At 43.7% G+C, this 12,063-nt stretch overlaps 1 protein-coding gene and 1 long non-coding RNA gene across 3 annotated transcripts in view; one reads left to right on the plus strand and one right to left on the minus strand.

Annotated features, from left to right (window-relative positions):
* Window positions 1-498: 498 nt before the first annotated feature.
* On the minus strand, window positions 499-7,866 carry LOC128107042 (uncharacterized). Its single transcript, XR_008216920.1, has 2 exons — window positions 7,753-7,866; window positions 499-3,714 (listed from the first exon to the last, which is right to left on the minus strand). It is a non-coding gene; the product is annotated as an uncharacterized LOC128107042 (long non-coding RNA).
* Window positions 7,867-8,188: 322 nt separating this feature from the next.
* The window catches only part of Uggt2 (UDP-glucose glycoprotein glucosyltransferase 2), a 140,058-nt gene continuing 136,183 nt past the window's right edge, over window positions 8,189-12,063 (plus strand). For both annotated transcript variants that reach the window (XR_008216919.1, XM_052732466.1), the window contains exons 1-2: window positions 8,189-8,473; window positions 10,761-10,843. Coding sequence is in view for 1 of the 2 variants with exons in the window: in XM_052732466.1 (XP_052588426.1) it covers window positions 8,304-8,473; window positions 10,761-10,843 (253 nt within the window). In the remaining variant the exon portion in view is untranslated. The remainder of the gene's footprint in view (window positions 8,474-10,760; window positions 10,844-12,063) is intronic.

Genomic DNA, 12,063 nt, shown 5'->3' on the forward strand with positions numbered 1-12,063 from the left:
CATATCCAGCTATCCATACCATCCTGGAGTCCTGAAAAACACCTCAGACTCAGTGTATCTGAAACTAATCCATGTTCTGGCCATGGGCCTGCATACTATCATTCTTACCTTCATCTTTTCTGTGTCCTTCCCCCAGATGCCAACAACAAAGATTTGTCACTCTGACTTCCTGATACCTTGAGCTTTGTCTACCTCCTTGCAGCATCCCCTCTGAAACTCAATACCTCCAACACTGAACTCACCCCATCCCCTAAATCCTGTTCCGGACTCTGGGTGAGGGGCTGCATCCCCAGTCATGTCAACTTGAACCCCTGGTGCTTTATTCACAGACCTGCATGTTTGTTCCTTCATTTGCAGCCTTAACTCTGCTTTGCTGACTTCTTCCCTTCTCTCACCTGAACCATTCCCACCTTTTCTTACCTGAGTTATGGATATCAGTTTATTCTTCATAGAATGATCTATCAGGTGTGTATTGGTGAAATTATTAAGGCCACTCCATGTAGTTAAAAGGAAAGTTTATTAGTGGCGCAACTTACAAATGAAGGGATAGGTAGGTCACAGGGTCTGGGGAAGTCGTATCGCAGTCCAGCGGTGTTCTCTGGAGCTCTGCTGGGTCAACCTCCACCGTCCAGGGTCCAGGAACAGAGAGAGTGGTGTGTCCCAATCTCAGGTCTTCAGGGCCCTCCCTTGGCCCCGCCTTGTAAGCGTGATAGTTACCGAAGCCTCAGTGGGGGTTGGAACTTCCAGACCAAAGCTGGAATGGCTACCCACTACAGGTGTGGTTGGTAATATAATATACCTCCCACCTTAAACCACTTTAAAAATAGCACAGAATTGTGGCTCAAAAAAAAGAAAAAGTAAATTTATTATGTGAGAACTCAGGTTAGTGGTTAGATATGCAAAGTGAGGTGTGCTCATAGACAAGGGTAGTAGTGATATGCCATTCATTGATCTTGAAAAGGTCACATGATATCAGGGGTATGAAAAATTCATTCAAACATATAAATAGAAGGTAGGAGTTTTTCTCTATATATTTTCTTCAATGAGAAGTCAATTAAATTTTAAATGATTATCTAGCTATTCTTCATATCAGGAGTGGGCAGCTGTTTTGGGTCTTTCCTAAGCATCTCCATAATAGTGAGTTCTGTTTTAATTATGTTTAGAGCCCAGAGTGTTCTGGTCTAAACCCTTCATCATAAACCACCAGCAGAAAGCCGCAATCATTCTTACTTACTATTGACAGTTGGGATCTATTGATTTGGGTTTTGTCACTATGATAATGCACCACCTTACTGCTGGACATTTTCTCTTCAAATGGGCAACCGTTCATCCACTCTGGGATGATAACTGTCAGCTCTCTTTTGTCACCACACCTGTTTAATGCCTGTGTGAGGCAGTTTAGTAAGACGGAGAAACATTGTGGTATCACAGCATCAATATGCTGATGCAGGCTCAACTCTGTGCCAGCTGGTTTTACTGTGCAACTCCCGGAGCCTGGCTGAATTAGAGATAAAGCAGAAGCCAAATGCTTCAATATAAATCCAGACAACACAGCAGAGAAATGGGGAGGCAAGAGAGAGCTCCTAAATCAATGGCAGAAATGATTCTGACATTTCAAATTACAGTGACTTCAAACATAAATTTTAGGTAAGGATATGGCTTATAATTCTTAGCAGGATTTAATACCAAGTCCACACCAATGTTCCTACCAGTTTGGGAAAATTATGAACAGAAAACTCTGCTACATGAACATTAAGGTTTGATAGGAAACTTGGAGACAAATTTAGAAAGCACCTACCTATTAGTTAACTATAAACTCATGAATGTCTGTGCTGTGGGATGGTCTGTATGTCAAATGTGTTGCTGATTGGACAATGAATAAATCACTGATTGGCAGTGGCCAGGCAGGAAGTATAGGCGGGACTAACAGAGAGAAAAATTGAGAGAACAGAAAGCTGGGAGGGGAGACACTGCCAGCCGCCATCAGGACAAGGAAGATGTAAAGTACCAGTAAGCCACAAGTCACGTGGCAAGGTATAGATTAATAGAAATGGATTAATTTAAGCTGTAAGAACAGTTAGCAAGAAGCCTGCCACGGCCATACAGTTTGTAACCAATATAAATGTCTGTGTTTACTTGATCGGGTTTGAGCGGCTTGGGACTGGCGGGTGAGAGAGATTTGTCCTGACTGTGGGCCAGGCAGAAAAACTCTAGCTACATGTCTGTATACAATATAACCACTAGAAATTATGATAGATAACAAAACATGACAATAAATTATAATTATACATTTTCAAATATCATTGCTGCCATAACCTAGGTATGCACAAGGCATTTAATAATAATAATTTTATTGAATGTAATATTGTGGTGTAGTACTATGAATTTTAAACCAGTAAGAAGTTCATCTAAATCTGTGCAATTACATCAGTTTTTATTTTTACAGATGGATTTTTAAGTCTCCATAAAATGATCACATTGGCAGTTTTATCTTCATTACTGTTATATATGTTAATATGATCATGAAATGCACTAAAATACTTCAGTTCCCAATGCCTGGATTTGTTAGCAAAATTTCAGGACATTCATTCTCTAGACAATCACTTTTGAGACAGCGCCACCCTGTCTACCCTATCATGGGGTATTTGTTTACAGATGCTGCTGGTTAAAACTCAACTGGACACGACACAGACTCACTTGAGAAGAGACTAACAGACGGGGTTATAAGCTGTCTCCATTGCTAATTGGTACAGGAGGGCTCAGCCCACTGAAGGCAGCTCCACTGCAGAGCAGGTGATTCCGAACGGTGTCAGAAAACTAACTTAGTGCAGTCTGAGAGTCAGCAAACAGCGTTCCTTCATTCCTTCAGTTTCTGCTCCAAGCTCCTGTCTGAGATCATGCCCTGAGTTTCCTCACCAGGAAGTGAGAGTGGAAGTAAACCTTTCCTTCCCTAAGTTGCTTTTGGTCAGAGTTTTTTCACATGATGAAACTACAGCACCCACTGCCTGGTCTCTCTGAGACAGATGCTCCTGAGACATGCAGGTTCCTAGACTTGTTATGCAAGTCTACTCTCTTTAGAGGGCTCCATCTGAGATATTCTAGATGCCCTATGATTCGAAATGAAAATTCTCTGAGGTATGAGATGAAGAGGCCAGGTTAGGCTGAGCTGGGGCAGCCTTAGAGGAGGGAGCAGACCACTGAAGTTAAAGGTGTGGTGTGAAGACAAGCCTGGGCCATAGGGAGAAGTGTGTAGAAAACCAGACCATAAAACAACAACCTGGTCTCTTAGGACGTGCTCAAGTTCCAGTGTTCTCAGTACAGCTGCAACTGGGAGGAATGCTTGGCCTTGGAGCAGACCACACAGTCTTTCAAACAGTGCTCTGCAGCTCTAGCTTCGTGTCTAAAGTTCATTCACAGTGAATTAAAAATGGATGGCAGCAGAATAACAGCGAAAGAGAAAATAGTAAAAAGCAAGTGAGCATAACAACAAACACTGGGCACTGGGTCTCCAAGGGGAATGGAGACAATGAAAATAAGTGAATAGGTTAATGGACTCAGCGGACATTGTAAAGCTTCTCACCTTTTCCCCATTCCTGCACCACTTCTAATATCACCAACTGACAGCATGCAAGACACAAGCTCCCCTTTTGATGCAGCGCTCAAATGGCCTCCATGCTTCTGTATTTAGTCACATCCTGTCCCTTCATTCTACAGCTGAAATGAGAAGATGAGAAGACAAACAAGAAGAACGAACTTCGCTGATATTCCTTTAACTTGCCAAGAATAATGGAATTTTAGCCTTTGAAATGGAACATGTTATTTAATCTTATTCACATCAACTGCTGGGTCAGGAGACTTAAAAAAATGACATAACTGGTGTGAATTTTCTTGCCTCATAATACTTGGTATAACTTAATTTTAGACATGATTTTTAGCACATCCAGCTGCAAATGTAACAGAGCCAAGATAACTCAACAATAAATGTTGATATTTTCTTCTTTGGGATGATACTACTACTTGAAATAAAGGCCCCTCTTAACTGCGAGTTGACCTTCAAGCAATTAGCATTGACTTTCTCCAACCAATTAAACTCATATTACGGTACTTATTTTAAGCTCTAAGGTATTTACTTGTAGCAGACAATGCCTTTATTGATGTTGCCTTCCAAATTGTGTTTTGTCTTCTAGAATCTCAATCCATGCCTTCTTTCCAGACTATTTCTTCAAAAAGAGATACTTAAAGAAGGTATATATGAGTTTTGCCATGAGCCTATACCTCACTCCCTAGTTTCTTAACCACAGAATCCCAATCTTGCCAGGAAAGAGAGAAAATATCCCAGCTATAAAATTCTGTTTCCTGGGATTTATCAGGACAGAAGTTGTCACAGAGCATGGAACTAGTCAATAAACAGATGTTGTTAGCAGGCCTTCTGTGGATCAGCTCGGTTAGTCAGCCAGGTTTTATCTTTGGTTTTGATCCTTCTTCCTTCTTTATCCAAGAACATATTAATGATGCCCGGAGATATGGGCCACCAGCTATGATGGTGAGGTCAAAACCATGCCTTAAACATGGACAACAAAAAACTGTATCACTCTGAACTGCCATAAAAACTTGCTTCCAGTGTGATGCGGGTAAGAGAAAGAATATCTTACTAGCTGAAGCTATTCTTTACATAATTATGAGGAAGACCTATCTGGTCAATTGTGAAGTTAATTTTCCTTTTCATTACTGGGATTTAGTTCAGGGCCTCATGTTGGCTAGATAAGAGCTCTCGAACAGTGAGCTGTATCACCAACCCTCCACTGACTCCATTCTTTAGGAAGGGCCATGAGTGTCAACCAAAGTCAGTCTTCTAAGTAGTGTCTTCAGAGATGACGAGTGAAGAGGGACAAAGGTCACTGTCTTGTACTTACACCATTATGGAGAGTATTGTCTTCAATTCAGAAATTAGCTCTGAAGTTAATTCTAAAAGTTATGCTTCAAAACAACTTGATCATTTGGGAGATTAAAATTAAAGCCACAATGAAATATCACCTCATTTTTGGTGAGAATACAGAAAAATTGGAACCCTTGTACACTCATTCCTTTTTGGTGAGAATGTGAAATAGTACAATCGATAAAGAAAACAGTATGGCAATTCCTCAAAAATCTAAAAGTAGAATTACCTATGATCCAGCAATTCCACTTCCAAGTGGAGATCCAAGACAATTGAAAGCAGAACCCTGAAGAGACATTTCTATACTCAAATTCATACCAGGGTATTGACAAGTACTGAAATGTGGAAGAAACTCAAGTTTCCATGGAAGGATGAATCAACAAAATGCCATGATATGATAGCAGAATAGTGGCCAGCCCTAAAAATGAAGGGAATTCTGAAACATGCTAGAGCATGGAGAAAGCTTTAGGGAATTATGCTAAAATAAACCAGTCATAAAATATTGTATGATTTTATTCTTGTGATTATCTAGACGCATCAAATTAATAGAATCAAAAAGTAGAATGAGAGGTTGGGAGAAGAATTCTGAAAGTTGCAAGATGAGAAATCCTTGAGATCAGTTGCAAAACAGTGTGAATTTACTTAACACTATCTACTATAAAAATCAAAAATGGTTAAAATGATCAATTATCTTACATGTATTTTGCCACCAATAATGAATACTTTGACCTTACTAGCTATACGTATAAGCATAGAAAGTAGTTGTTTAATACCAAGTTCTCACAAAACGACTAATCTAAAAATGACTATAGTTCACAGCCACTGCTTGCTGTCTTAAAGCCACTATACTGAACCACATGTGTGAACCTACACACATGCCATCAAAGATGACGAGCTAGAGCTTGGGTAGCTCAGGAGTAAAATACCTGCTGAGTATGCACAAAGCTCTGGGTTCACTACCTGGGATTCAAAAACAAACAAATAAAAGCTGGGGTTAGACATTTGTAACTTATTTTAAATAAAATATGGAAAGTTATAAAATTGGACTTGCTGATCCTTAAATTAAAAACTCTAAACCATTATTCATTTGCTTATGATTTTGACATAATCTTGCCTAGAGAGGAGATATGACAAATTCTTTAAGTTTATGAATCCTTCCCAACTGGAATAAAATGTAAGAATGCTTTTGTATATTTAAAATATTCCAATTAAAACATGAGAATAGGGTCTACTTTACAACAAAGGATATCTAAAAAACAAAACAGGGCATTTTAAAACTTCATTTAAACTTTTGAGACTTCATTTAGGCTCAGAAGATTAAGACTCTTTTATCTAACTTTATTCTCACACAGCACATTATAATCACTAAATGCAAGTAGCCCACTCTGCACCTTAAGAGGAATTCAAGATGATTTATTCCATGAAACACGTTTCTTATTATAAAGAACTCATTAATCACTTCTTCCACATATAATGAAAACTGCTATCATGAATTTTTCATTCACAGTACCCTGAAGTGACTAACTGAATTGCATTTTCCTAAAAAAAGAAAATGCTAAAGTGTAATTATGTCTCTGAAGTGTGTACGGTTCATGGCCAACCTGTACCAAGGGGTTATTGATTTTTAAAACTTATTGATCAAACTTTATAATTTACTGATTTTAGAATCCTTGGCTATTTTACCGACTTAAAATGCTTCGTTGTTGTTTTTTTCTGCCTGCACAGGGTAATTACATAGAGAAGAAAACTTGAAGGTCACCCAGTGTCACCCTCTTATCTGCAGAAATAAGCCTGGAGATGACCGATGTGAGGAAATGTCCTAAAATCACTTAAACTGCTGGGAAAATACCCTAAGAGATAAGATGTGTAATTACATAAATGGTCAATAGTAAGTGAATTCCATTTTCTCCAAAAGAATGATGTAGCCTGTCCACTACTTTGAATTCAACAGGAATGTGTGCTAACGAGTTTTATTAGTGTCCTTTAATGATATATTGCATGTGACTTACATAGCAAGTCGGTTTTTTGAGTCAAGATTGACACTGTATGAGATGTGCTGGCATTTAAGACTCTTCCTGTCAACATTTCATTTCCTTCTATCCCACAATTTCAGCTGAAAGCAAATACACGTAAAAGTTTCACAATATACCTTTTCTCAGGTTCGATGGGTGGAAATGTCGTTCACTGGCCTTGACTCTCTGACTACCCAGGACTACCAAGGACCTACAGAGGCCTTTTCAATACTGACTGATCCTCAACATATATTGTGCCAGCAATGAGTGAGGTGTGAATTCTCGAAGAAAAATACTATCTGCAGTAGGGGAAAAACCAAGCACTGTGTTCAGATCCTAAAGTGAAAATCCAACGATGAAAATGCAACAGCTGAAGAGATCTGGGGAGTCTGAAGGTGAAGAAGTCACAGGAAGAAAAACCCGTAAGTGAAGATGCCATTTTGGAAGTGAGACTTACCTGGGCATCTTTCAGAACACGGCCTTCTAAGGAAAGCTAGACATGTGAGGGGAAACGGAGTGCTCTCTGTCTGTCTGTCTCTGTTTCTGCCCCCCCCCCCCGCCTGTGTGTGTGTGTGTGTGTGTGTGTGTGTGTGTGTGTGTGTGTGTGTGTGTGTTGGCATCTGGAACAGGTGGCCTATACCCACACAGGTGCACACGGATGGAGAGCACGGGCTCTGTGCTCCCCCCGAGCTGTTTTTCCCTCCTCTCTCTTACATGTCACCCCTATCGTTTCCCGGTGTTTTTCTGACCAGCTGTCATCTTTTGAGGCAGCACCGCTCAATCTTGTAAGTGCACAGGAATCACCTGGGCCTCCCAAGCGGCTGAGAGTAAGGAACCCACTTCTGCACCCAACTCCAAAAGCGAGCGTGCCTCCTGCGGATGGGAACTTGACAGGGGAGCAGCGAAAGCCTGGCAGCCACGGGTGACCGCAGCTCTCCCAGCATTGCACGCGAGTCTGCGGCTTTAGAAGTCACTTTGGAGGCCTGGCCTCAGCCCCCCACACCGCCCTCAATTCCTCCATCCTTCCAAGGTGGATGCTCAGCGCGGGGGGTCCTGGACTAGCTGGTTTGGGGCAGCCCCAGCTAGTCTTAGGCTGGTATGGGAGGACGGGCTGCGCACCCGGTGTGCCAGGCCTTCAACCCCAGGACCCCGAGACCCCGCGGCGGACGCTCCGGAGCTGCGGCGTCGGCCCGCGTGGGCCCCCCACCCCGAGCCCCCTGGACCTCTGCGGCCACGCATGCGCACGACCCTGGCCGGCCCTGTAACGGCCTGCAGCTCCCCCCACCGGAAGTGGGCGGCGGCGCACCCGGAGCCGGGCACAGTGGCGTGGCGGCTCGCGCTTCCCTCGGCGCGCCATGGCGCGGGCCGGAGCCGCGAAGGCGCTGCTGCTGCGGTGGCTGCTCCTCCTGCGCTCGGTCGCGCTGTGGCTCGCCCTCCTCGGCGCCCCGTCGGCGGCCGCGTCCAAGGCGGTGACCGCACACTTGGCTGCCAAGTGGCCCGAGACCCCGCTGCTGCTGGAGGCCAGGTGGGTGCCCTGGGGCCCGGGCCCAGCGGAGCGCCGAGGCCGGGGCGTGGCGGCGGGCGGAGGGACCCCGGCGGCTGCTCCTCCAGCCCGTGCTGCACAGTCCCGCGTCCGCCCGCCCGCCCCGGGGTCCGCCCGCCCGCCCCGGGGTCCGCTCTGGCCCGACGCCCCTCGGAAGCGTCGTCCCCTCCCACCCCAGCGTCCCCTTAGATCTGCCGTCCTCCGGGACTGCGCGTCTGCACAGCCCCCGGCGCCTCACACTGGGTGCCCGCAGGTCGGGCATCCCTGGGCGTCTCTGATCAGGTGGCTTCTGGCTCCCTCGGTGTCCCCAGGCACCCGGAGCATCACTGCTTCGCTGCTTGGACAGTCACTCTACACATCTCTGCCACTCGCTCGCCCCATCTTCCCCCCGCGCGCGCGCGCTTAAGAGTTTTTGAAACTTCCCTGTCTCAGTTCGTGTCCCCGCGGGTCTTGCCGATCTGGAAGGCGGAATGTGGCGTTAAATGCAAACGCTCGACACAGTTCTGGTCAGCAGATCGTGTTTGAAGCACCTGGTTTTCTAGTTAACGTTTTTGTCGTGTCTCATTCCCAAGTTTTTATGGTGGTGAGGCAGCTTTTCGGCGATACTCCCACTGCCCGCCCCCCTTCTCGTCCAAGGGGATTTGTTAGTCATTCTGTGTAGTTACCGTGCAGAAAGCGGACATAGATAGATTTTTGTCCTTTCATGTTCCGGTAAACGGAAATGCTGCCTCTTGTGGCTCACGATGGCAAGCCTTTGCCATCCCTGCGGAGTAGGAGGATCGTAATTCATGAGTTTTTGGCCAGCCTGGGGCTACAAAAGGGACACTTTGTCTCAAGTTTTTTCTATCTATTGGGCATAACGTTTTGTAACTATTTTATGTATTTACAAAACAACATCCAGTGGTTCTAAAACGAAACCTCATCACCCTATGTTACATTCTAGCTATTTGATGCTAGGCAACAATTTTTATTGACTAAATTATTATAGCTTCCTCTTATCCACTGTGTCTCCTAGCTGTGGTGATGTATTGTGGACCCTAATAAACTTTGCCTGAAGATCAGAGGACAGAACAAGCCACTAGATTAAACATAGAGGCCAGACAGTGGTGGCACACACCTTTAATCCCAGCGCACACACGCCTTTAATCCCAGGAAGTGATGGCTGGGCAGAGAAAGGTATATAAGGCATGAGGAGACAGGAACTTAAGGCTTTTCGGCAGAAGTGTCCCTGTCCCTTAGAAGCCTTTTCAGCTGAGGAAGCTCATTCAGGCTGAGGAGTTGGTGAGGTAAGAGGTGGTGGCTGTGGCTTGTTCTGCCTCTCTGATCTTTCAACTTTCACCCCAATATCTGGCTCAGGGTTTTTTATTATAAGACTTTTTAAAATTTGAACCATATCTTGTGCTCCACATTGGGCGCCAATGTAGCCAGAAGTTTCTCTGGGGGGTGGAGATGAATCTCTTTCACCCAGGTCCCACAGCCACTTTAAAATAATCACTCAGAGGTGTATATTAATTACAAGCTGTATGGCCTATGACTTCAGCTTCTTGCTAGCTAGCTCTTTTGTCTTAAATTAACCCATTTCTGTTCATCTATATGTTCCACGTGGCAGCATGCCAGGAGCCCTACCCTTGAATAAAGCTGATTCTCCTCCCTCAGAAGCCATCAGTCTCTGCCGGTAGCTTCTCAGTTTGGGTTGGGGCCTAAGAGCCCCGTTCCTATCCACGATGGAAAGTTGTCCAGCTTGATGTTGTGCAGGTTTTACGCAGACAGCCACAGCTACTGTGAGCTCATGAGTTCGGGGGTCTTGTGTCCAGAACTCAGTTTCACAGCAGTGCTCCTCTGCCCTGTGTTACAGTGTCCCCTGGACTTGAAGAGAGGTGTTAACGACACAGTCTATGTGCAGAGACCACCTATGGTTAAGACTTGATGAGTTTTCTCCCCAAATAGCCTGCAGTCTGATTTCTCCATGTCTTGTGATCAAAGAATTTGGTATCTTCAGCAATAGGGTCCTATATATGACTTTTATATAGTATTTATAGTACCAATTTTGCTGATGAACAGTAGATGATTTTTTCATTTACTATTTACCTTTAATGTTCTTGTTTTTGTTACCTTAGTGGTATTTCATGTAGACAGAAAAACAAATTACACATTTCTAAGTTGTCAATAATGATAAAGAAAAGCTTTGGAGGTTTTGTAATAAAATACTATTTTGTTTTACAGTGTAATTTATACTAGCTAAACTAATTTTTGTTTTATTTTTTAACAGTGAATTTATGGCAGAAGAAAGTAATGAAAAGTTTTGGCAGTTTGTGGAAACAGTGAGAGAATTAGCAGTTTATAAGCAAACAGGTAAGTGATGTACAAATTTTAGCATATGAAATTTATACTTACTTGCATGCCTTAGATATGTGTTACATGCTAATTAAATGTGAGTGCTAATTGCTGCATTGGTAATCTTAAACATTGTATTTGAAGGTTAGGCATGTAGCTCTGTTGGCAGAGTTCTCGCCTAGCGTGCAAGAAGCCCTGGTTTGGATCACCACTATTACCAAAGGAACAAGCATAATGGCATACTTTTGTTATCCTATCATTTATGATGCAGAAGGATGAGAAATTCAAGGTCACCCTTGGCTGTATACTGAATCAGATGTCAACTGGGGTACATGAGACCTTGTCTCAAAACAAAGAAAGAAAAAACCCTCTCTAAACTTTGAAAAGATGATTTAATGGAGACTGTGCTGTCTGTTTTTATGTCAGCTTGGCACAGCTAGAGTCGTTTGTACAGAGGGAACCTTATCTGAAAAAAAGTCCCAACTCAGATTAACCTGTGGGCAAGCCTGTGGTACATTTTTTAGTAAGTGACTGATATGGGAGAGCCCAGCCCATTCTGGGTTGTGCCAGCCTTGGGAAACTGGTCCTGGGCTATAAATGAAAGCAGGTTGGGGCTGGGCATGGTTGAGGACAGACTAGTTGACAGAAAATTCAGGCCCACCAAGGCTAGATAAGAGAGACCCTGTCTCAAAGAGGGAAAGAAGGAAGGAGGAGGGGGAGGAGGAGAAGAAAGGAGGGAGAGAGCAAGCCGGCCAGCCTGGGGGAGCAGCTCTCTTCCATGGTCTGTTCATGGTCTCTCTGCTCAGGTTCCTGTCTCCAGGTTCCTACCTCCAAGTTCCTGCCCAAATTCCTGCCCTGACTTCCCTCATGAAGGACTGTGATCAGGACCTGTAATCTGCAATAGACCCTTTTCCTCCCCAAATTGCTTTGGGCCATTGTGCTTTATCACAGCAATAGAAACCCTAAGAAACTGTTCTAAGCATTCATTTCTAAGATACAAAGCCTGTAGGAAAACTCAAATAGTAATGATTACATATTAAAGAAAAATCAGAATTGTTGAGTTATTTAACCTAAATTTCTTAGACATGGTGTTAGTTTTGCATCTAGGATTTTTTTTTCTTGTTTTAGTAGAGTTTATTTTAAGACTACAGCAGAAGTGAGCAAGAAGTGCAGAGATTCCTCATGTCTGCTCTGCTTACTCACATGAAGAGCCCCCCTCATTCAGAGCCCTTCACCTG

The sequence above is a fragment of the Peromyscus californicus genome, unplaced genomic scaffold (assembly GCF_007827085.1).
Source record: "Peromyscus californicus insignis strain IS unplaced genomic scaffold, ASM782708v3 Scaffold_12__1_contigs__length_115047231, whole genome shotgun sequence".
NCBI lineage: Eukaryota > Metazoa > Chordata > Mammalia > Rodentia > Cricetidae > Peromyscus > Peromyscus californicus.